This window comes from Aspergillus vadensis, assembly GCF_003184925.1.
Source record: "Aspergillus vadensis CBS 113365 unplaced genomic scaffold BO88scaffold_1, whole genome shotgun sequence".
NCBI lineage: Eukaryota > Fungi > Ascomycota > Eurotiomycetes > Eurotiales > Aspergillaceae > Aspergillus > Aspergillus vadensis.
Window position 1 is genome coordinate 1,523,279 of NW_020292039.1, and position 23,276 is coordinate 1,546,554.

At 51.3% G+C, this 23,276-nt stretch overlaps 7 protein-coding genes across 7 annotated transcripts; 2 read left to right on the forward strand and 5 right to left on the reverse strand.

Moving 5' to 3' along the window:
* Positions 1-2,903: 2,903 nt before the first annotated feature.
* BO88DRAFT_328109 (uncharacterized protein) lies at positions 2,904-7,357 on the reverse strand (the record flags this gene model as incomplete). Its single annotated transcript, XM_025702541.1, has 4 exons — positions 2,904-3,146; positions 3,273-3,695; positions 4,814-5,119; positions 5,201-7,357. 4 exons carry the CDS (start codon positions 7,355-7,357, stop codon positions 2,904-2,906), a joined length of 3,129 nt encoding a protein of 1,042 aa, XP_025568345.1.
* A 1,280-nt stretch (positions 7,358-8,637) lies between these two features.
* Positions 8,638-12,550, forward strand: BO88DRAFT_354989 (uncharacterized protein). The gene is made up of 3 exons (XM_025703690.1): positions 8,638-10,200; positions 10,333-10,346; positions 10,635-12,550. The coding sequence occupies exons 1-3, from the start codon at positions 8,876-8,878 to the stop codon at positions 12,236-12,238; spliced, it is 2,943 nt and encodes a 980-aa protein (XP_025568346.1). The 5' UTR covers positions 8,638-8,875; the 3' UTR covers positions 12,239-12,550.
* Positions 12,551-12,638: 88 nt separating this feature from the next.
* BO88DRAFT_377915 (VPS9 domain-containing protein) lies at positions 12,639-15,449 on the reverse strand. The gene is made up of 2 exons (XM_025704421.1): positions 14,838-15,449; positions 12,639-14,777 (listed from the first exon to the last, which is right to left on the reverse strand). The coding sequence occupies exons 1-2, from the start codon at positions 15,182-15,184 to the stop codon at positions 12,920-12,922; spliced, it is 2,205 nt and encodes a 734-aa protein (XP_025568347.1). The 5' UTR covers positions 15,185-15,449; the 3' UTR covers positions 12,639-12,919.
* On the forward strand, positions 15,335-15,819 carry BO88DRAFT_16100 (uncharacterized protein). Its single transcript, XM_025701598.1, has one exon. The coding sequence runs from the start codon at positions 15,485-15,487 to the stop codon at positions 15,758-15,760; it is 276 nt and encodes a 91-aa protein (XP_025568348.1). The 5' UTR covers positions 15,335-15,484; the 3' UTR covers positions 15,761-15,819.
* BO88DRAFT_377917 (catalase) lies at positions 15,770-17,755 on the reverse strand. The gene is made up of 3 exons (XM_025704422.1): positions 17,494-17,755; positions 17,367-17,419; positions 15,770-17,309 (listed from the first exon to the last, which is right to left on the reverse strand). The coding sequence occupies exons 1-3, from the start codon at positions 17,513-17,515 to the stop codon at positions 15,879-15,881; spliced, it is 1,506 nt and encodes a 501-aa protein (XP_025568349.1). The 5' UTR covers positions 17,516-17,755; the 3' UTR covers positions 15,770-15,878.
* A 1,598-nt stretch (positions 17,756-19,353) lies between these two features.
* Positions 19,354-20,003, reverse strand: BO88DRAFT_16232 (uncharacterized protein). The gene is made up of 3 exons (XM_025701605.1): positions 19,862-20,003; positions 19,756-19,797; positions 19,354-19,693 (listed from the first exon to the last, which is right to left on the reverse strand). The coding sequence occupies exons 1-3, from the start codon at positions 19,890-19,892 to the stop codon at positions 19,416-19,418; spliced, it is 351 nt and encodes a 116-aa protein (XP_025568350.1). The 5' UTR covers positions 19,893-20,003; the 3' UTR covers positions 19,354-19,415.
* A 1,969-nt stretch (positions 20,004-21,972) lies between these two features.
* Positions 21,973-22,981, reverse strand: BO88DRAFT_483598 (class I SAM-dependent methyltransferase; the record flags this gene model as incomplete). Its single annotated transcript, XM_025712233.1, has 4 exons — positions 21,973-22,281; positions 22,371-22,645; positions 22,735-22,868; positions 22,925-22,981. 4 exons carry the CDS (start codon positions 22,979-22,981, stop codon positions 22,037-22,039), a joined length of 711 nt encoding a protein of 236 aa, XP_025568351.1. The 3' UTR covers positions 21,973-22,036.
* Between the last annotated feature and the right edge of the window lie 295 nt (positions 22,982-23,276).

A 23,276-nucleotide genomic window follows, 5' to 3' on the forward strand; every position in this document is an offset into this window, starting at 1 on the left:
AGAACGAGAAGAATCTAAAATATATTCGGAGAGAGACAGAGAGAGAAGAGGAGCTTACCTACCATCGGCCGGTCGGCACCTGAATTTGGTTCGCCGCTGGAAACGTGGCAGAGAAAAGTAAGGTTTGCTGAGAACTGGTGCCGACGGTCGCACGTTGTCCCCATCCACCATATCCATGATTAAACAGGTAACCACCACGAACTGTGGACCAAGAGGTAATATTGCACCCCTCTCAAAGAAGGCAGGCGTCCGGAGAAGATGTGGGTGCCTCCATGTGGACAGTATGTTTGCTTCTTCTTAAAGTGTGCCAAAAGCGGACGGTTCCCCTTCCCATGCGGACCCGGCATGAGGCATCTGGCCCTGATCTTTCTTCTTTCACCACCAATCACGGAGACTATGGAAATTAACCGTACCTTTCTGGAAGAGCCGGAGCCTCAGGCGGCTGGGACAACGGATATGCGGAGGACCAACTGCTCCGTCCGTGGAGGGGAGCTGTGGCTAGTCAATTAGCAACTTGGGATTTAGGAAATGAGGCCCATGTGGTGACTGCTCATAGGCTGCGCAAACTAGGTAATCTCTGGGCTACCTGGTCCATCAGGACGATCCTTGCAGTTCTTTGAAACGGAGAGTAGGCAATAATATGCTCTTTCTCCATCCTGGGATAATTTGGGATGCTCTCGTTGATCATTAAACTATGAATAGAGTGATCTTCCTTCCTATTGTGTATCCCTTTCCATCCGGTCTTGTATGCATGAATGATATGCAGCTATTGGCCAGTCCGGACCTGCATTTATCTGACTACACGAGTCTTCGAGAGTAAAGTTGTGCAGGAAAACCCGGGCATGGCGAATGGCATGTGCCGCGGGTTCACTAGTGTTCGGGGAACATAGTCGGGGATCTCCAGTCACCCAGGGACCCAATCAGCCAGTACTTCGTAATAGCAGACAGCTCCACCCCAAGTGACCCTCGGGATTTCCGCTGAATAATTTCTGGACCTAGAATATAGTACTCACGCACAACTTATCGATCAGAGAACGTTTTCGAACGGGGTCTCTAACGGGGCACGGCGGATATCAGATCACGCGGAAAGGCCTCAAGATGCGATTGCTTCCACTCGATGATTGCTACTGGGGGAGTAGATCTAGATTTTGCAGATCATCACATTTATGTTATTCTTCCCGTAATCCCCATTCTTGCTCTTCCAGTGGTCAAGAGTCATGGCAGCACAACGAGAAACGCAAGAGCCACCAAAAGAATACGAGTACGTGCTATGATCCGGGCCGCAGGCCGGAAGTCAACCAAGTACCCAGCTGGATTGGGCCGCTAGTTAATTCTGTTTCCGGTGAAGCTATGCTGCGAATGGGGCGAGTAAGGGCAAGGGAAAGAGTTCCGTGTTGTTAGTACGGTGGCAACCAGTAGAAGTGCCGAGCCACGATCCGTCCAGCGTTGTTCCATCACCATATCATTGTCGTCCGAGTGGAGCCGGCGCGCATAGTTTCCCAACGCAGGATACTAGACGTTATTCTTCGAGCCCACTTATGATGTTACCCTAGCATAGATAGTGTACGTGGGTACAAACTAGCAAGGGCCACAGCAAAAGCACTTTGTCTTCGGGGGACGGAAAAGCCGTGATGCACATCAGCCGTTGGATCCTCACGCTGGCCTATCAACGCGTCGAATTAGCTGAGATGTGCATTAGGGGAGGGGAAGGTTTCATCCGTCGGAGGCCTCCGTCGTGACGTGCCATTGGAGGTGATAAATTCATGTTGAGGGTAGAAACTGTGGACCAGAGCGTTCATTCAGAGTCACTGAAATCTGTCGAAGCTCCGGATTGCTGAGTCGTCCAGGCCAGAGGGTCAACTTTGCAAGACATCCAGACATGGACGGTAGCAGCCATGCCAAGTAAGCATCCCTGTGAAACAAGAAATTGAGCTCTGAAACTAGCATCAGTAGTAGGCGCTGGAATGTGAGGAAGGAGAAGGGGAAGGGATCGGAAAGTGGGGAGTGAGCAACCAGGCGGAGACCAGGCATGGCATGACCTTCCTTAGAGTAAGGATTTAATCTCTTCTGGGGGCGTCAACCAGACGATCTTCAACTTGTTGGGCCAATCTCGATGATGACCAGACAGGAGAACTCTGGGTTTGGTGCATTGGAGCTGCCTGTGTGTTTTCTTGCTGGGTCCAAGCGCATGCTTTTGTGTGTGCAGCCTGAGGCCTTGTCTGTCCCTTCTGCCCGAGTGCCTTGGGAAAGCAAGCAATCCCTGCCCAGTTGAGCTGCCTTTTTCAGTAAGGAAAGTACGAACGTGCTCCTTCCTTAAGCCCTTGGTGCACTAGCAGGGAGCCATGCCGGCCCAGCAGAAGTACTACTGGGTAGCGTGACTGGCCAGGGAGCAAACACGCTAATCAACCCTAGCAAATTGCTGTGACCGTGCTCTCCACCGGTTTAGACTGGGATGTACCAGCCAGCAGTCACTTGGCAAGAGGGGAAGTAGATTCTGAAGTCCGGTCCATGTTGGAGCCACTTGATCTCGTATCTGCGCGTGCAATACGTACTACAATTCTCTAGTATCCGGTGACTATAGTGCCATTATATTCAAAGAAGAGACGGCGTCGGATGGTCTAGCCATTCATCGTCTCTCCATCCAAGGTGGTTCCCAGAGAGGTTAAACTCCGTCCCAACAACCATATGAGGACTATCAAACGCCCTCGTATGAAGAGCGCGCGTTCATCGCTGAAATAGCGTTTAACAGTCGACTTATTAACCCAACGGACATTATACATGCCTCAGTCCATTTCGTAGTAGTATATGGTATCTTAGACCCCAATAGTTAGTAACAATCATCACTCATAGCCAAAGAAACACTGCTCCACCAGCCACACCCTCTCACGTAAGAGCAATAAAGTCTACCTGCTCTCCTTGACCTCCTGGATCGTAAGCTTCACCCCCTCAATGACCACTCCCCACTCAACCTCATGCACCTTCTGCTCAAACTTGTGCAGATCCTCATCCTCCCCCTTCACAAACGGAATTTCTCTGACCAGAATGGGCTGCCCCATATCCACCTCCGAAATGACTCTATGGATCATAACACCCGTCTTATCGATTTTCCCTTCCAACCAAGCAGCATGCGCACGCTCAATAGCGTTCTATTCCACCCACCCATCCCAGAATTACGTCAGCATGATTTCTTCTTCCCACGGATAAATTTTAGAAGCACAAGATAAGGGGGAACAATGAAGAAGAGGGGGGCAAAAAAAAAAGGATAAACATACCGCCCCATTAAACGCCCCGGGCAGAGCCGGGTGCAGATTAATGATATTAATCTTAGCTTCCTCCAACGGCTCCAAGAACCTCGGCGACAGAACATGCATGAATCCCAAACAAGCCACCATTTCCGGCTTATCAGCCAGTACCAATCGGGCCAATTCGGCGTCATACTCTTCCCGCGCCGCCTGGATACCCTCCGGTGTAGCAGGGTGCTGTTTCTTGTATTTCACCAGGTTGTGGTATTGCGTGGGGATGTTGGCCTGTCGAGCCCGCTCGAGACCATAGGCATCCTTGCGGTTGGAGATGACGCGCACGATCTGCGTCGAAAGTTGTCCTTGCTGTGTCTTGTCTATCACTGCTTGAAGGTTGGAGCCATTGCCGGATATGAGAACGGTAAGGCGCACAGGTGTGTCCATATTGGCCATTTTCTAATAGATTTGTCCTTTCTGTTGATTGGGAGAGGGAGGCGTGGTTTTGGAAAGGATCGAGGGACTAGGATCGGTGGTGTTTTGGTTTCGTAGCGGGGTAGGTCGGAAATTTTCTGGAGTGGGTTCTTTTCTTGGTTTTTCCCTGGCTGTAGAGGATCAGCAACTTTCACTCAATTGATCCCACGGTGAGGGGTAGAGTTTGCGCACCAGGCACGCGGCAAAGTCTTAGCAATGGCGCGGAGTTTAGGCCTACGAGAGTCGGACTTCAAGGCACAATCCAACTGCGTAATGAGCCAGTGGATGGCAGCAGACGCGGGGTGGTGAACTGCGGTGGGCTGAGTCAGCCGAGGGGCGGAGATGCGGGACTCTCGCCGGGGTTGGGCTCCGCTCCGCTACTACAGGTCAGTGTGTGCTGTTGGCCCAAGCTTATGGCTTGGTCTCTACACAAGAGGACAACAACAGATAGCTTTTCAATCTCAAATAACAGGCTGTATGCAACTAATATGTACCAAAGTCGACTGCTATTGCCGTGACTGCCAGGCCAGAAACCCCTGCTACCAATGCGCAATCGTCCAAGAGCCGTAGCTCAACCAGAGAGGGGAATAATACAAATGGGAAGAGATCAGTAAACAAGAATTCAAAGACTGAATTATGCCACAAGAGCCAGATATCATGCACTCATGTAGGTCCCGTATTTATGGCAGATTGCGGCGGGCCACAGTGATGCAACCACTCTAGCATGCCTCACGCGTCAGCTGCCACACTTCCTTGAGAACCCCTCTCCCACGGCCCATGACCAGAAAAGACCACTTGCTCAATAAAAGGAGATCAGTATTCGCCGTGCCTGCCACCCGTGAAGTGAAAAATAAACCAGTAAAAGACGTTCGTTAGGGTATGAGATAAGACGCTTCATGCTAAGCTTCAAATAAGTCAAGTTTATGTAGAAAGATGATGAATCGAAAGAGAATGACGAGCGCAGCGCATGTTTTACGCTGCTGCTGCGCTAGGTGCATCTGGAGTGGGTTGATTATTCGACGTCTCGGCTACACCCTGGCCTCGGCAGAGTGGACATGAATTACGGCCTGTGGTCAACCACTAGTAGAAAGTCAGTCAGTCACCAAAACCTCCGGGGAAAGATATGAACGAACCTGATCAATGCAATCCCGGTGGAAAAGGTGTTTGCATTTGGTCAGTTGCCGAAGCTCCTCTGCCGCCTCGTAGTCACTGAGACAGATCAAGCACCGCTCGCCTTCTGGAAGTTGGATGGCGCCAGCACCTTCCAAGCCTTCTGCAACCAGCGAGCCGGCATATTCCACAAGGCGGAACAGTCCACCGGCCGTAGAGAGATCCTCCTGGGTCGCAACAGGTGGCTTAACAGGCCCAAGCAAAGACGAAAGCAAGATCATGTCTTCGTAGGTTGGATTCTACACACGTGTTAGCCACAAAACGTAACAACCAGGGAAGAAAAAGGTCGAGCGAATAGGGTTAGACTTGGGGTTTCTTACATCAGTAAACAGACTTGGCGTTGCAAAAGCAGGATGATTCTCTGAAAGATTGGTCCCGACAACGTAGATCAGCCAGCTTCTTCCTGTGGGTGGCGTAGCATTGTCGGGTTCTACGACGCCGTTACGACGGACAGCACCAGACCCTAGGTCACGATGGCGTGCATATTCGGAGTCACTTCGACGTCGCTGGCGCGTATTTAGCGGGATACCGTCTTCAGCAGGCTCAACGGTGGGTTGCATCGGTCGGTTGGTGTCGATCGGAGGTAAAGTACCTGGTGACATGGCCGAAGCAGTGGAAGGTCTCCGACTAGGAGTGGACGCGCTGGATGACACGGCGGATAATCCCGGATCAGCTGGCGTCGAAGGAGGAGGATGGGGACCTGGAGGGCTTTCCGAAAGCACCGAAGGGGCTGCAGACAGTGAGCCTAATGGGACCCGGGTGCCCGCGTCAGACAGCCGTCGCAGTGGAGCTGGTCCTCCTTGTGAAGAAATGTCACTACCCGTGGGAAGCCCCGTAGGATGCTGCTCGCCCTGGAGCCGGATAGGTGGAAGCCTTGGCCGCCCGTCTGAACGTGGTGGAAATCCAGAGCCGTTTTCGTGATTGCGTGCTAGATTCCCAGGTGTTAGGAACGGCAAGCGAAGCAAGGCATCCAGTCCAGTTCCTGGAGTACCTGGCTGATCGCCGCTAGGCCCATTCCCAGACGGGACCGATCGTACCCCAACCACTACGAGAGTAACAGTACGTCCTTCAGGTCCATCAGTAGGGTTGTCCACATCCATTCCGCCGCCGTTGCTATCGGTGTTCTCAGCGTTTGCCGTTGGACGATTCAATGGACCGCCGGGTCGACTACCATCTGAATTGGCAAAGCGGAAGACTCTGAGAAAATTAACCGGGGTCGGAGGGCCGTTGTCGCCTGCCGCACTCTCTCCTTCGTTGGGTGCCGTCTGGGTGGACGTGGCGTGCTGTAAGCTCTGTATGAAATTATCCAACGAACCATCAAGGCCGTCATTACCCAGAGCCTGGATGTTGGGCATGACCGGACCAGCTGTGCCAGAGAGTTGAGCGGCAATGGCGGCAGCAGCCAGCTGAAGAACACGCGACAGAGGAGTCTGTTCCTCTCGACGCATGGCTCGAGACGGTCTTGCTCGCAGCAATCCCGGGAGTTGCCGTAAGCCAGGTGGGCCTTGTGCAGACTGCGATGACATGGGCGAGGTAGGACGGGTACTGCCTACAGCAGGCTCTACCGAATCAAGCTCATGGGGCTCATCGAAGTCCATCTGGCTATCCATTGACCTTGTATAAGGAAGAAATCCGTCGGCGTCCTCACTAGAGACTGGGTCCAGGGGTGTTTGTGGGAGTGGTCCTGATTCTTGGGCCGATGCGTTCGGAAAAGATTGGCCGAACATGTGGCCAATAGGTCCTGACAGTGAGTTTCGGACACGATGCAGCCGAGCACTGCGGCGCCATGAGCTTCGCGTGGGTTCTGGAGTGATCTCTGTGGTAGGGTCGAGGAATGAGCCGGAACGAGCGGGATCTGACGAGAGAGTTGGTTCATTGCGGGGGATGAAGTACGGCCCACGTAAGGAGCGTCGCCTAGAAACGCTTCTCGAGCTAAGGGAGTTGAACGGGCTAAAACGAGCGCTGCTATGCGTGGCTTCCGATCTTGGAATCGTCCTTGACACGATACCGTGTCGATGGGCATGACCTTCTGCCGGTGTTTCTTCTTCACTGCTCAGCAATCCACGGATCACCGAATTAGGAAGGATCCTAGAGCCCAATCGCGACATGGTTGACTGTCTTCTTGCAGCCATTCGGGCAAAGATATCCGATCGATATTCCCGCTGGCCTGGTTCATATTGCGAGTCGTTCTCCTCTTGTATTGTTCTCATATGTCGTTGTTCGTCACTTGAAATGTTGGGATGCCATATCTCGGCAGAAGAATCCAGATGAGCGGGGGCTCCTGAAGCTGTTGCAGTGCTGTCATGGTCTGTCTCTGTTCCCGACCGGGGCTGGTAGTCCCCAGTCTGCTCCGTGTTGTAGCTGTTATTCATTGCTTCATCCCTATTTCTGCGGACACGGATCGCGTGGAAAGTGGGAAAGTGTTCTGGAGGGGTACTGTGACGACGATTTCGTTGTGTAGAGGAAGACTGTCCCATAGTAACAATAACGCAAGGACGTGGCGATGGGAGTCTATAAGCCGCCTATTGCCATCGAAAGGTGGATGACTAAAGGTGCAACCAGCATTAGTAAGATGGCAGGCACAGCAGTGACTCACTTCAGGCACGGTCCGATGGGCAGAAGTGAAGACAGGGAAATCGCGACCAAGAACAGATGGTGAAGTGGTGGCCGATAAGACAGCTCTTGCAGGCAATACACTCAGGCAACGCCACTAAGAAGGGTCCCGACTCCTGAGGACCCTGAAATTGGTCCTGACGGATTCAGGCGGTACGTACCATTGGGCAGTCTTCAGTGAAAGGACATAAATTCAATTCTTGGATGGTGTTGTTATTCTCGATTTGCAATTCTGGGTCCAGATGGATTACTGCAGGCGGACGTTGGGAAGTGAACGTGCCTGATCGCACCGTGTGGTAGGCCGTTCGGAGTCCAGGCGGCTGCGAACGAGCGTTGGGCAAAAGGCGGAAACTGGGAGGTCGGCAGGGTGAAGAGAAACAATTTCCCCGGCTAAGAAGATCTTAAAGGGCGTAGAAAACTATCTGAAGGCCAGCCAGCAGGTGCCGATTCCCTTTTAAAGGGAGCCACAAAGGGAAGGACGTGTGGTGGGATTAAACGCCGTACGACATTCGGGGGGAGCGACCCCACGACTTAACCGGAGGCTACCGTAGTTATTGCAGCTTAGAGACGGGTAGGTATGGAAGTTGCTGGCGAGACAGTTGTCCAGCAGTGAACATGAATGCCAGGGTGAAAGAGAGATTAAGAGGTGCGAGAAGCCCTGGGGGCCTCTGAGAGATGATGGAGCACGAAGGGAGCGCCCCGAGGATGAGGAGGATGACGATGATGAAGAGGAGATGATGAATGATAACAGTTGGTTTCGGTTTGGCTGCTGGTCGGGCGGTTTTGGTTTTGGTTTCGGCTTGGCTTCGTTTTGCTTACTTGACCTACAGTCCGTCCCATCTCGGCCTAGTCCCTCCATGGGAGGTCTTACATAGTAGCTTCTGATTGGTCTTATTCTTTGAGGCGATCTCGCCCGTGACTCCGACTGTCCCTGAAACGGTTTAGTGGCCCGGCGGTTTCGGCGGTTTCGCCCTCCTGGATCCGATCTAGTGTTACTATCTACTAATGGACTAGCGCTCAACGTGTTCAAGGCGGCATGATATGTGGCACTGCTGATTGGACAAGAAGTCTGAGATTAATTGCCTCAGGTGTCTTTCTGCATCTGCTCCCATTTTGGACTTCTGTGAACATGTACTGCGGACCTTCTTTACTTCCGATTCTATCCATTCTTTTCGATCGATGATCGTCGGTGATACAGAGTAGTGATGGAGTATTTGTGGACGTCATTCCCATAAACAAGACATTAAATACGCTCAAGCCACTCGTCCCCATCACTTTTCATGCGGTGATCCTTGCTGTCAAGGCCCACGGGACCTCCCCGTACCTCAATAGTCCTCCTCTTCTGGAATTAGGCCGTCGGCATTATTATCATCAGTGCCTCTATGGCATCTGTTCCTGCAGCAGCGGTCTTTTCTTTGCCTCTCGCCCCATGGCAACAACCTGCCAGTGTGCGCGTGGCTCAGTACGAGCCTAGGAAGCGCAAGAAGGATCTCAACGACTGGGGGGACGATGATGACGATGTTGATGGCGACACAACAGATGCGGCATCAGAGGCAGCTCCTGGTCCATCACTCACCCTCTCACCGGATGAAGCCCACCAATATCGCATTGCTGGCCTATCCTTCGACCAAGAACTACCCGGGGGCAATTTCCCACATGCCCCGGTTAAGGATCAACCGAGCCGTCGGCAGACACGAAACCAAGTCTTGAAAGAGTTGACTTCGTTGCCATCTCCAATCTATCCTCCTCAGTCTGCAGCTCATCAAGGGAATCTACGTCTTCAGCACCTGGCCGTGCTATCTTCCATTTTGCACCGTTGTCTCCTGCAGAAAGACTTCGTTCGAGCGGGCAGGGCGTGGGGGTTAATCCTCCGTGAAGAAATAGGGGGCATCCCAATTGACGTCCGCACTGAAGGGAGATGGGGCATTGGTGCAGAAATCCTGCTCCGACGTGACTGTCAGGTCTCGGACATGTCTCCTGATAATGCACAGGGAAGTGATTTTGAGCCGTCTGAGGCACCGCCTTCCAAACTATTATTCACAAGGCAGGGGTTTGAAAAGGCCAAGCAGTATTACGAAACCCTCATCATTCAGCACCCATACCGAAAAGCGGCACCTGATGCTATAAGCTCACTCCACTTTTATCCTGCCATGTTTGGACTTTGGGTGTATGTCACACAAGAGGAGAGCAATGTTTCTCGACAGAAAATCTGGGACGCCCATGGTGCATCCCCTGACGACTCGGAAGAAGAAGATTCTGCGCTCGATGTGCAACACCAGGCTGGCACCCGACAGAAGACGCATGCGCTGATTGCCGGTGTTAGGAAGAGTGAGCTGGAACAGGCTCAGAAGATTGCAGCCAGGATGGACGAGATTCTCGGTTCTCCCCCATACTCCGACTCTCCTGAGTTGCTGGAGCTCCGCGGAATGATCTCTCTCTGGATTGCTGATCTCTTTGTCTCATCACTACCATACGGCCGGGCAGAGGGAGATATGGACGATTATGATTCCGATGAGACCGGTTCATCATCCGTTGAAGATCTTCAAGACTCGCTCCAGGAGCGGCGAGAGCGCCGGCTTGCAGTCGAGAGGAAGGAATACGAGGTACAAAAGTCGCAGGATTACTTTTTTAAAGCCAAACAGCGTGGCAAAGGGGTCACCTCTACCTTTGGAGACCTGCATATTGACGATGATGATGCTTCATTTGGGTATGCGGATTAACGAGACACGATCAAACAGATGCATGGATGTATTTTACCACACAAAAATAATTGTAAAGCTAAACAATGATCTTTCACTTCACCCAGTATTCATAATTAGTAAATTCTCTCATCTGTCAGCTCAATGTTCAGAAGTGGATGAAATTGGCAGTATTGATGCCAATCTGTCACACGTGACCTCGTGTGGATGCCTCGCGCGTGCCTGAAGAATCAACGCGTTAGCCAATTTCGACCTCTTCTCAGAGCCATCAATTCAATAACCTCACAACCATGACCGGACCCACACATTCTAGATAACAATTGTAAATTGCAAGTCATCCACAATCATCCCGGCATATTGATCAGCCCCTTCTCCACTTGCACTTTGTTGAATACTACCCTTCCATCTCCTCACCCCGCTCAGACTCGGGTAACCATGGGAGTGGGCGATTATGTGCACTCAAAAGAGGCTGGCCAGCCTCGACCACGCACAACTGAAGCATCAAACCAGTCACGACAGGCTCTAGCCGCACAAGCAAGGGTTGATATCCCTCCAACAAATCTGGTGGCGCCAGTGCCCCTGCCAATCAACAAATCAATTCCCCTGGAGCATTATTCAACACCGGCATTTAGCGAGCAGATGCCTCAGGCGCCCGCGGAAAATGGCATGCATAGAGACATGTTTGACACCGATGTCGAAGGCATCGACGACTCGACTATTGCTGCGACAAGTGTCATGGGTGCAGAGGATGCTCCACTTCAATTCCAATTACGACCCGCCACAGTTCCTCAATATCAGGAGGCAGCGCCAGTAGCGGATGAGAGACCACTGCATCCGTCTCGATTGCCACGCCGTGCTTTTGATGGCAAATGGTACGAAAACCTTGGAGACAAGGCCATGAAATCGGCTGGTTTCGATTCAGAAGACGCCGATGATGCAAGTCAATTGACCTCCATGGCTGGAGACGATGAACGATCTGATACAACTGAGGACGGGAACTACGCCCGCAGATACAGATCCTCCACCGAGGAACCATTAAGCAAACGACTACAGAGCTTCTGGACCGCCAGCAGGAGATCATATCAGAATCCAGAACCACAAGCATACCCTGAACCATCAAAGACTGCTGCTCCTCCTCCTCTGCGGCAATCCACATCCGACGCTAGATTATCAAAACAGGCTCTACCCAACAGGAAAGTCACACTGCCACGCAGTATGACAGCAACGCCACGGACACGATTCAGTCCACCCAAGCCATCTCTCCTAGAACAACTGGACATAACCCCTACTCGTCGAACCTCAGGACCTCGACCCCAACCCGGCAAAGAACCAGGATTTGCCAGCACCACAAACCACCACCAGCGCCACAACTCCGACGACAATCACCTCTTCAACACCAGCCGCGACAGCCTACCACCCCTAACCACCTTTGACATGACCAACATCGACGACCTAGATGTCGACGACGATGACCACGACCCAATCAACGACCCCTTCGCCCGCCGCAACTCCGTCCAACGCATCGTCTCAGACGACCCCGACTTCCAACCCACCAAGAGCACCATCACCATCACCACCAGCAGCAAAAACAAAAAACGAAACCTCGAATCCGACTACCCACCCGCAATCCTGCGCCAAAAATCCTTCAAGGACCTCCAATCCGAACCCTTCGACCACACCCCAACCGCACCCGCCAAATCCACCCCCACCACCACCACGCCCGCCCCCAACCCAGGCCCCAACGCCACCTCGGACGAGAAAATTGACTTCCTACTAAACTCCGAAGACAAAGACCGCCGCGACTTCTTCTCCACGCTCACGATGAACGAATGGGAAGATTACGGCGATCTCCTAATCGATCAATTCAGCAACGCACTTTCCAAGATGAAAGATCTCCGCCACGCAAGACGGAAAACGGCGGCGTTGTTTGAGGCGGAAATTGCAAGGAGGAATGAGGTAGTTGAGGAGCAGTCTGCTGATTTGACGCAGAAATTGGAGGATATGAGGAGTGGAGGGGCGGAGGTGTTGAGGGGGAGGACGCCTTGATTTATTATGATTTGATATAGGTGATATTGGTTGACTTGCATATATTTAATAGCCTTCTTCGGCGAATGATGTACTCGCTTGTCTTGATTCTTTTTTATTTTTTTTATATTTCTAATGGGGTTGTAGCATGTGCTTGCATGGGCTGGAATATGCACTTTATCACCAACATTAAAGCTTTCATTTATTGTTATAGGGCTCACTCAGACTGTATTTGTTTGTTGTTGTTTCTCGGGATATTCAAGGTTTTATGATAGAGCTTACGTGAGGATGACCGCCTTTCTTACTATACCATGTTTCAATTACTGCTTCGTTATGTATGGTCTTTTCTGAACAATTCTCATATCACCATCATCAATTAGCAAAATCATTATACCCCACACCTATACTCTCCCAGCTCATAGCTTGAAGTAAAATCTGCATTTGATTAACACTAGCACTGCTAGCTATGCCTTTGACCCAAATGGCTGCAAATGCAAGACCTGACTGAACCTGGACACTTGAAAACACTGAACACCAGCAGTGGTCTACAATCTCAATGATATAACACACACAGAAACACGGAACGCGAAATCGCCATGAAGAAAAAAAAAGGATACAACGAAGAGGAAGATAGTATGAACAACCATGTGGGAATCATATGCTTTAGGAAAAGAAATCGGAGAGGAAGAAATTCAGTCAAGTTCAGTGGTTCTGTTTCGATAGCGCTGCTGCAAGGCGCTTGTAGTCATCCAGCAAAACAGATACATCAGCGATGGTAAGCTCGTTGGCATTTTGCATCTGGAGGAAACGTTGAATAGGTGGGTCCACCCGCTCTACACGAGATGGAGCGCTGGGCACGCTCGATGAGGAAGTCTCGCGGGAGAGGATAGAGGCTCTGATTCTTTCGGTGGGAGTGTTGGGCGATGGCATTGATCCAGGAGTGTCAGGAGTTCCAGGGGCACCACGTCCGAAGCTGCGGATCATACCGGGAATGTGGTTGAGTGGGTTGAGGGTGTTTCCAAAGTTCCGCACCGATTCAAGCGGTGTAGGCGGCTGCGTAGTTGCGCTTGCTGGGGAAGCCTGGGACTCTTCCTTCTGCGGGCCTTGGGAGACAGTTGTTTTCCTGGAGCTTCCCTGAGTCCGAACACTCTCGACACTCCGGTCACGTGGTGTTCGCTGACCGCTGACCAGCCCTAGGAATGTGTCCTCCGCCTTCGAACCGATGCGCCTTAATTGCGGGCGATCAACGGGACGAGACTCTCTTCCGACATTCTCGTCCTGGTTCAGGCTAGGTTCCGTAGATATAGGGTTGGTGACCAGACGTCGAGCATCTGCCAAGGTCTTGGGCAGTACCGGATTCCCATCTTTGACAGGGAACTGATTGGACTGCAACTCTTTGAGGCGGCCAAACAGGAAGTTGAAGCTGCTGTCTAAGGATGCTCCAATGTTCTTGAGCCCTTGGTCGGCAGTGTTACGAACAGCATCGTTCGCAGCGCCGAGCACCTTGGCAGGGGGCTGGAAGAGGTTGTTCAGCCGCCGTTGTTGGGTGCTTGCCGATGACTGAGGTCTGGGCAAGCTATCGGACGCTTCTTGTCCAACTGGCTTGGAGAGTTCAGGTGAGGCTGTCACTGGTGTAACCGACGATACTGCTGCTTCCTTGGTGGCAGTAGGAGACGGGAGAGAGTCGACCTTTCCGGCCGCAGTTGAATCATCATTGGATGCCTTGGTCTGGCCTTCGAAGGCTTCCTCGCCGCGCAATTCGGACAGATCTACATTCTCAAGAAAGCTAATAGCCGCTTCCAGGTTAGTCAAGCAATATGCGGTTTCACCGTCTATCTTATTGGACGACCTAAACCGCTGGATGAATTGTAGGTTGCTTATAACGTTGATTCCCTCTGGAGGGCAAGTGATCAAGGAATAGATCAGGGTAGGTAAGATCTCGTCAGCGGAAGAGGATGATGGCAGGAGCTTAGTCAAGGCATCAACTATGGCCTTGTGCGCGGCGGCAAGCTGTTGAAGTTTGCCCAAAGGATACTTGTCATCGTTCATCTTTGCCAAGCAGTCTCGCGCAGCAGAAAGACATTCATCCGCTTCTTTTTGCTTGTCTTCATCGATAGCACTCAGGTCGATCTCGACACCGAGATCCTTCAGATTAATGCCAACTACAGAGAGAGCCGCTGTCTTTGAGCGCAGTTTCTCGTCTCTGATTTCATCCAATGTACTTTTATGTCTCCATAGCTTGTCGTAGATAGTCTCACAAGCTCTCCGTTCCACGGCTTCTTCCAAGGCAACACGCTTGGTTGCAAGATGCTTTCGCGCAATCCTCCTTTCAGTGACTTCTGATGCTGTCAACATCTGGCGGCCATCTGAACCTGTATTACTAGACTTGCCCTGCGCGGCACGGTACGGAGAAGGGTCACGGTTTATCCGGGAAGCAAGAGTAGAGATATGAGTAGCTATGTGTGATTCGGCTCGGACGTAGAATTCTTGGAACCGGCTCGATACTTTCTCGATTGTGGGAGGAGAGGAGTGTACCTTGGCAGTAAGAGAGTGGACAAATCTGCCAGTAATAACATCAGCATCACATCAACATGTAGGGAGAGTGGAGGCCCGACTGTACCTGTCTGTCATACTTGCGAGCTCTATTGGTAGTTCCTCCGTGTGACCCAAGCTACCTCGAGAGAGCACCGAGGTCTCCTCACTCTGCTGCGCATCGTCGCCGTAGCCTAAGTCGGCAGAGCCTGATTTCTCGAACACGTCAGGGCTGCTATTCCGGTCCTCCTCGGCCGTGGACAAGGGTAACGGGAGTGCCTCGGCGTCTACCGACTCTGGTATTGCCACGGACTGAACGGTCTTGGCTCTGGAACGAACGAAAGGGCTCGTCTCGGGAGTGTCCATCCTTGGGAACGAGCGGGCCGTGTGTAGGCGCGGCTTTGCAGCGCCAGCGTCGGCAGCATTGGCAGACATGGTTATCTTAGAAAGAGTGACAATGGGGTATCAGTCCGACAAGTGTTGGGCTTTCAGCTGCTCATATGATCGGCTCATACGAATGCAGCAGTTGGGGCCGGTGCGTATAGATGACACCTGGAACTTTAATCTGACAACCCCAACCGAACGGACGGGTCAGGGGGAGAGGGCAAGAACTAGATCTGGGTGGGATTAGTTGTCCAAACCACACATCATGAGCAAACTACCTCGCAGGCCAGGTATCAAAAGACGTCAGAACTCCAAGAAGAGGAGAGGAAAGTCAACAATCAATAGTGGCTCATGATTGCGCGGCGGAGTAAGCGTCGGCGAAACCCAAAAGCGGCGGACGTCACGCGCCAATCACGTGTGGCAGTCACACTTTCTCCGCAATCGGGATTCCCGATGCGGCCTGTCACGATAAATGATCTTCGCCTAGCTTGGAGTCTGTTATTGCTGCATTCCTACCGAGTGAACATGCGAAGGAGTTCAAGTTCAGTTCAAATAGAAAGGTTATCAATTGCGCAACTATCTTACTATTCGTTTACATTCGTGGCTATGTCAAACAAGCATGACTAAATGAAGCGTCAATTGAGTAAATAGGTATCATATCTATCTAACATTCATCGTTATATGATGACTATGCGCGTGGACTAAAGAACAAGGCTAAATAAGAACAAGGGTAAGATACTATATTTTACAGACGGGAAGACTTGGAGTGGTCAGCCTTGGCCTCGGTAGCCTTCTCAATGCGGGCACCCAGATCGGGGTTCACACGATGGAACATGCCGTAGGTGGCCTTGCGAACACGCTCGTGGGCGGCGCACAAGTGAGAGGAAACGTTGTGGACAAAGTTGTCCTGCTGGCCGGGCTGGCGACCCAAGACCTGCCAAAGGCCGTTGGCCTGCACGTAGTCCTCATCGGTGACGGGCAGCTGCTCAACAACGACGGAACCGGCCCATTTCTCGTGCTCCTGACTAGCCTTCACGGGCTGGTAGTTGTAAGGACGGAAGGTGGAGGGATAATTGGGGTTGGCTCCGTAGTTGCCGTGGACGTTCATGTAACCATCACGGTGCCAGGGGCTGAACGAGCGGAGCGGGCAGTTGACGGGGATCTGCTCGTAGTTGCCGCTCAGACGGTGGCGCTGGGTGTCAGGGTAGGAGAAGAGGCGGGACTGCAAGACAGGGTCGGCAGAGGGCTCCACGCCCGGGACCATATGCGAGGGGGAGAAGGCGGCCTGCTCAACCTCGGCGAAGTAGTTTTCGGGGTTCTTGTTCAGAGTGAGCTTGCCGAAGCGGCGCAGAGGAACCTCACTCTGAGGCCAGACCTTAGTCAGGTCAAAGACGCTCCAGCGGAACTTCTCGGCCTGCTCGGGGCTCAGGACCTGGACGTAGCAAGTCCATGAGGGGTTCTCGCCACGCGAGATAGCGTCGAACAGGTCCTGGGTGTGCCAGTCGGGGTTTTCAGCCGCCAGGCGAGTGGCCTCCTCGTTGTTGAAGGTCTTGTTGCCCTGGTCGGTCTTCAGGTGGATCTGGACGTAGTTGAAGGTGCCGTCAGGCTTGATCCACTTGTAAGTGTGGCCGGAGTAGCCGTTCATGTGGCGGTAAGAGTAAGGCGTACCACGGTCACTGAAGAGGTGCATGACCTGGTGAACAGCTTCTTGGTGGGTGGAAAGGTAGTCCCAGAACATGGTGGCATCCTTGAGGTTGGTCTGGGGGTTGCGCTTCTGGGTGTGAATGAAGATGGGGAACTTGGCGGGATCACGGAGGAAGAAGACAGGGGTGTTGTTGAAGACCCAGTCCCAATTGCCCTCTTCAGTATAGAACTTGATAGCGAAGCCACGGGGATCACGCGCGCTGTCCGCAGAGCCCTTCTCACCACCGACGGTGGAGAAGCGAGTGAACAGCTTGGTCTTCTTGCCAATGCCCTTGAGCATGTCGATGACGGTAATGTCGCTAATGTCATCGGTGACCTCGAACTCACCAAAGGCGCCAGCACCCTTGGCATGGACCACACGCTCTGGGATTCTCTCTCTGTCGAAGTGTGCGAGGAGGTCGATCAGGTGGAAGTCCTGGAGCAGAAGGGGCCCGTTGCGGCCAACGCGCTGGGCAGCCTGGGGGTCCATAACCTGAGATGTGTCAGTATGTTATCCATAAGTGGACCATATGATGTCGGCGCAGCATACTGGGCAGCCATTGGAGGTAGTGTAGATGGGCTTCTCATTGTAGCGGTAAGTCTCTAGAAGACAGGGCAGCAGAGTTAGTTTTCAATTCACTTTCATAAAAGATGAGATCCGGACTAATGAGACGTACTGGGTTGGTCGTCCTTGCCCATGGTGACGGTTTGTGATAAGAGCTAATTGAAAATGTTGCAAGAGTGATAAATTGAAGATGGAGACGAGGCGGGGAGAGAAAGGCGTTGTCCGGCGGACTAAGATAGCTGAATGCGGGGTTTTAGTAGATTGGAGAGCTAGCAGTGGTTCGTTGATGGGGACAAGGAGGTCCTTGGGAGGAATGCGGGGAGTTAATAAAAGCCACGGAGCGAGGTCCCAGTGAAGGAAGAAGTAATTGCAAGAACTGAAGCAGCAGCGGCAAGGGAATAAGAGATTATAAGGAAAAGAGCAGACGATCCATTGAAAGATTTGAAGGCGGGTGGCTCGTCGCCGAGGAAGGCAGATGGGGAACCCCGTGCAGCAACAGCCAATGATGATGCCGGGGAAGGTCAACGCGGTGGTTCCACGGAATCGCCTGCCTCGATCAGTCCCGCTGCCCGTCCGATTTCCCGCCGGTTCAGGAACTATGACTTATGCCATTGACCTGATCAATTGATAGTTGAGCTCAACTTATAGAACCCTATGTTGACCTGAAGCTATCTCAATGCTTCTGGCCGCAACGAAAGGAACACAGAGAGATATTCGAACATTGACTTTTTCTCGGAAACACGAAACAAAGAAAATCGCCCAAAAGGAGCTTTCCGATACGCTAATTTACCCCGCACAGTTGCAGCCAATTCCGCCAGGGGTGTCCACCAATCAGCACCATCTCGATGTCAGAATGTCGACCAAGTCTAGATTTCCCCGCGTTATTTTCACTGAAGGGGAATTGACTATTATCTATGTTGAGGACGATGTGGAGGATGAGGATGTTCTAGATAGTTCACTAATATAAGTGGTGTGGTGTGGACGGAGATCCTTAACACGTAACCACCTAGACGAGCACTGAAACGGCCCGGAGGTGGGCATGCAAAGCTCCCGGGAGTCTACAGAATGCGCTAAGAATCGAGGTTAGTTTATCCGCTAGTGATTTAGTTAGCTGTTGTGGTCTGATAAAGTGATAATCAATCTTAGTCAATGGACCTGGCCAGAAGTTCTCTACCTTTCTGCAGACCGCCAGCCCTGCAGGCACTAATACTCAGTACTACTGGTTGGCCGTCTGGACCTTCCGCGATCCCCATCCTAGAAATCCTATCCGGGCGTATTTCTTGCCTGATTGGGAAAGCGGCTGTCTTTGCTGATTCTCTACAAGAGGAAGGCAATCCTGTTTGACCTTCCTAATCAGGTGATGTGATACTTCGAGCTGTTGTTCGTTCGCTGTTACCTAAAATAGTTATTGAATGAGATATTCATGATAAAGATAGCTAGCTGGATGAACGGTATATAATCAAGGGGAGTAAAGTGATGATGTTTCAATCGCGATAAAGATACCCCCCACATTCTCCGGAACACAAGTTTCCCTGTTTACTGTGCGATATTCATAAATACAATTGGCCGAGGTAACCATTTGTCTGTCTCCAGCACCAATTGCGGCTATGATTGTCGGCTTGTCAAGTCAACATGATGATCACCCGATTTCTTGACATTATTGCGAAAGTTATTTCTCTACCGACAGCTACGTCAGATTCAACGGGGAGTTCCCCGCGGAAAGCTCCGCCCTCCGAAGCGGAGCGAGATTCTACTAGTGGAATAGGAACCCGAGCAGCAGATGCCTCGGAACACCCTCCCGCTCGGTTCCGATCGCGTTCTTGCGAGTTTCTAGTAGTTTACACTTCATGCTTTTGCATTTTACTCATCCACAAAGAGTCAATTTGTCCTGCAAACACGCAATTCATATAGATACAGTCAAATCAGTCATTAAACCATACCCGTTTGAGCGAGAAAAAAGTTCACATCCGTCAAGCCCATTACATAGCAGATTCATCAAGTCATGTCATATTCAACCGGACCTCGCCGTCATCCTTACTTCCGCTCAGTATTCGCACCGGACCTCTCGCCATTGATGCTGCTAAGGATGTCTCCAGTCGACTGTCCGACGCCCCGGGTTGTGTTGCCCAGGCCTTCAGTGGCACCGCCAACAGTCTTTCCGAGACCCTGAGTCGCACCGCCGGCAGTCTGACCGAGTCCTCCCACAGTGTTTCCCACAGTGTCTCCGAGTCCTCCTACAGTGCTTCCGACGGTGTCTCCGAGTCCGCCCACGGTCTTTCCTAGGGTATCGCCGACGCCTCCAAGGAGGTTCGCTATATACTTACGCATTAGCAACGGGTGTGTAAAGGTATCGAGGTATTATGGGATGTGGTACCCAGGGGTGCGAGAACTTCATAACGCGACCGACTAGTTAAGTCAAAGCACAAACAAGGGAGATTATAACATAAGAACAGTAGGTGCGAGGGTCGGTGATCACTTACGGTTGTTGTTGTTATCGTTGCCAGAAGACATGACGTCGGTATCGCGGCAGCAAAGCTATTTCAGTGAGGAAGTTTTTGGAGGAAAGAAACTTATATTTTGAATGGAAGGTATGATTCTTAACCAGACTTATGATGCAGTACAGATCGAATCCATTGCCAAATGTTGTGATAACTGTTCTTTTTAAATACCAGGGTACATAGCACATGTATCCAATATCGAAAGTCGCCACGGGACGCTCCATCCCCCTATGATATCATCGTGTTCTGAAACCAAGATGGTACCACAACCCGCAGCCAATGAATTCGGGCAATCGAAAATCTGATGGCAGCGCCTGATGACGCTCGTCCGCAAAATGATGAAATAAGGCCCTGGCCGTTATGACAGTGGCGCGACGACCCCTACCTGCGATACTGGTTATGGTGCTCATTGGTTCCCACGAACATCCGCATACGTAGGGAATATGCGAGTAAATATGGTACTATAGCAGCACGAGACCATATCTTTCTAACCAGATATAGGGTTTAGGCAGCGATGGGAACCATCTTCCTAAGCAACCTACACTGTTAGACTCATTTTGCGCAACAACTATCGACCAAGCGGATTGATCTGGGCAGTTGCAGTATTGAGACTCATCCTTTCACTCTGGCCCACTGTTCCACGCCGGTCGGGATGGCTAGTACTAATGACCAGTGACTACCAGTAGAGAAGGGGCCCGTCAGCTCGTCGATAGGAACGGGCTTATGTTCTAGTACAATCCGCCTAAATTCACATTGCACAACATAGCCGTCAACCACTTGCAACTCACAGACAAACAGAAAAAGGCCCCATTATCAAGTTGAATCAAATAACACCTGGTACTAGTTGCTCATAAATGAACCCCCCTATTCATCACCCAACCCCAACTTCAACACCACCCTCCAAAGCCTGTTCCAACTTGAGACATTCTCCAAGTTACCCAGCCTATGTTCAACAAGCATGTTTTTGGGCACCCTCATTCTCTTCACCTGGATCATCGCTTTCTGACCACCTTGACCCAACTGTGTCATTCAATATTTATATAAATCCTGTGTCCTATTCCTTCTTTCCACCACATAATCTATAACCAGCCAGAATTTTTTTACGCACCAGAAAACTCCAATGTTTTCCTTGTGACATTGCTCACTTACGCCTCCTTCGAGGCCTTACGTGAAGCGATCAACGTGCATTTGGTGCTCGCTCCATTCAGATAGGCCAAGACGGTGATGACAGATTTGATGCTCAATCAGCCAATCAATCAATCAATCAAAGTTCAATTAGCCTGTTGCAATCAACCTAGTAGACTATGACCATACAGGCGTTTTCTCTAGCGGAAACAAGAATCTATAGCCAGACGGCTAGGGCTAGTTACTCGCCATCACCCTCTGAAACAGCTTAGCCACGGAGCGGTTGTAGTAAGACAAATGTAAAGGCATACAAAGCGGTATAATATCATTTTCAGCACAGGTTTTCGATTAAATTGAGGTGTAAGATGGCTACCGTGCCCATTAAGGATCAATAGCCGAAATCGCCCTCGTATATGCGAATTGGTATATAGAATGAAGATCTTTTGAAGCCAGCGCAGGGCCTATTTCATTGGTAGTCCAGCCATTATACGATACTTCGATTTGGCAATCCCCAGGGAGATTTGGTTTTAAACCAACCAGCGATATAAACCTCGCCCCTAAGTATAATACAGGGCGGCAGCGAATAGCCGTCAGCGCAGATCGATTCGATCGCAGTAGCCCATTCGCGATTACCTGGCTGGAGGAATGATGCCCATCATATATTTATGGTGTCGGATCCAAGTTACGCGATATGCACTAATACTAGAATAAGACAATGAGACCGTTGCATGGTATTATTTGGGATGTGTTGGTCTAAAAAAGGGCTTCGAAAAGAATGTGATTATTCGTGGATATTCATAAATAATTTGGATGTGAATAAGGCCCTTTGAGATAAAAGGGTTGTGTTAAGTTCTTAGTTAACTATAATAGTGGGAACACCATCTATTTTAGCATCTAGTCCCATCATAAGCCTTGACCAGCGCGATGCTCAACATGTTCTTTTGGGAGCGCTACTCCACCCCAGAAACCCACCCCCCAAAAAATTCAAACAAAATAAACAAGAAAAACACATAAACCCCTTCATAAGAAAGCTCAGGAAGACATGGGGTTTCTCCCAACAATAACCTGTAAATTCGCTAACGGCGAAACCCGCCCAACATGTCCCTCAAACTTCAACAACCGTTGCACCTGTTCGAGCGCCTTCTCCCTCTCCACTCCATCACTCGTACTCACAATCAATTTGGGAAACAACGCATGCAGGAGCCGGAGGATGCATGCGCTGGCGGTGGCATGCAAATGCGGCTTGTCGAGGGTGCTGTACGTATAGCGGGAGACACCTTGCAGGTCAGTCTGTTTGGCCACCGACTCGATCACGGCCGGGGGCGAATGGGGTAGGCCGAGGTTATGCATGGCGAGGAGGACGTACTCAGTAACATGACCACATTCCGAATCACAGCAGGATAATCTTCCTCTTTTAATGCCACGGCTAACAATCGCAGGTGCACAAGATCGTACCGTCCACGTTGTTCCTCGAGAAACCGGCCACGCATGTCATGTACCGAGAAATAGGTTTCATGGGAGGGGTTGACGTCCTTCGTGAACGGGTATTGCACGGGCGAGATGTCGAAGCCGTGGAGGTAGAGGCGGTTGGAGGGGGTGGGGTGGAGGGTGTCTGTTACGGAGGCGAGCCAGATCCTTATTCTTTCATCTTGTTAGACCTCGTCTTTCTTGCCTTTTTTATAACGTTCAGGGTTTGTGGTTCTCCAGCGTATAGTGGGGAATAGGCGTACCCCGTGCCGGTAGCGACATCCGCAACGGCATGGATGTTCTCGGTGGGGATGGAGGGGTGGATGGGAGTGTCCCCCATGAGCTCGACGAAAAGTTCCTGCTGGTTGTTCAGTCTGTCCTGTCGTTGATGTTCTGTCTATACTTTGTATGTAGTTTAGCGTGACATGATGGTTCAAATGTATCATACCTCACAGTTTCGTCTGGACTGCGGCCGAGCAGATACACTTCTTCAGGCCCAAAGCTCGCCATGGTGCATGATAATAAGTACGTAGGGAATGATAGCGTAGAGTCCACCAACAGTCACACAGTTGGCAACAAGAAAGAGAGGTTGAGAAAAGAGATGAATTAAGACAAGGAAAGATGCGATCTCAAATACCATTCACATCCGCTGCCGCCGTCCCTCTCCCAGGAGTCCGGAAAACACCCCCCTCACACGCCCTCTCTAGTAACCTCACTAGTCCCTTCTCCGATACAAGCAGAGACATGCATCGCTCGCAGAACGGCGAATTCCCTGGCGCGATTCACTCCAGCTTGACAATCTCGC

What these genes read in the sequence shown, in the direction of transcription:
- BO88DRAFT_354989 (XM_025703690.1), top strand. Translation starts at nt 8,876, where the DNA reads ATGGCATCTGTTCCTGCAGCAGCGGTCTTTTCTTTGCCTCTCGCCCCA.
- BO88DRAFT_377915 (XM_025704421.1), bottom strand. Translation starts at nt 15,184, where the DNA reads ATGTCTGCCAATGCTGCCGACGCTGGCGCTGCAAAGCCGCGCCTACAC. An exon ending in CTCGCAAGTATGACAGACAG is followed by an intron (nt 14,778 to 14,837) that starts GTACAGTCGGGC and finishes TATTACTGGCAG; the next exon opens with ATTTGTCCACTCTCTTACTG.
- BO88DRAFT_16100 (XM_025701598.1), top strand. Translation starts at nt 15,485, where the DNA reads ATGATTGCGCGGCGGAGTAAGCGTCGGCGAAACCCAAAAGCGGCGGAC.
- BO88DRAFT_377917 (XM_025704422.1), bottom strand. Translation starts at nt 17,515, where the DNA reads ATGGGCAAGGACGACCAACCCA. An exon ending in GGGCAAGGACGACCAACCCA is followed by an intron (nt 17,420 to 17,493) that starts GTACGTCTCATT and finishes CCTGTCTTCTAG; the next exon opens with AGACTTACCGCTACAATGAG. An exon ending in CTACCTCCAATGGCTGCCCA is followed by an intron (nt 17,310 to 17,366) that starts GTATGCTGCGCC and finishes GACACATCTCAG; the next exon opens with GTTATGGACCCCCAGGCTGC.
- BO88DRAFT_16232 (XM_025701605.1), bottom strand. Translation starts at nt 19,892, where the DNA reads ATGTCTTCTGGCAACGATAACAACAACAACC. An exon ending in CAACGATAACAACAACAACC is followed by an intron (nt 19,798 to 19,861) that starts GTAAGTGATCAC and finishes GTTTGTGCTTTG; the next exon opens with ACTTAACTAGTCGGTCGCGT. An exon ending in TGAAGTTCTCGCACCCCTGG is followed by an intron (nt 19,694 to 19,755) that starts GTACCACATCCC and finishes GTAAGTATATAG; the next exon opens with CGAACCTCCTTGGAGGCGTC.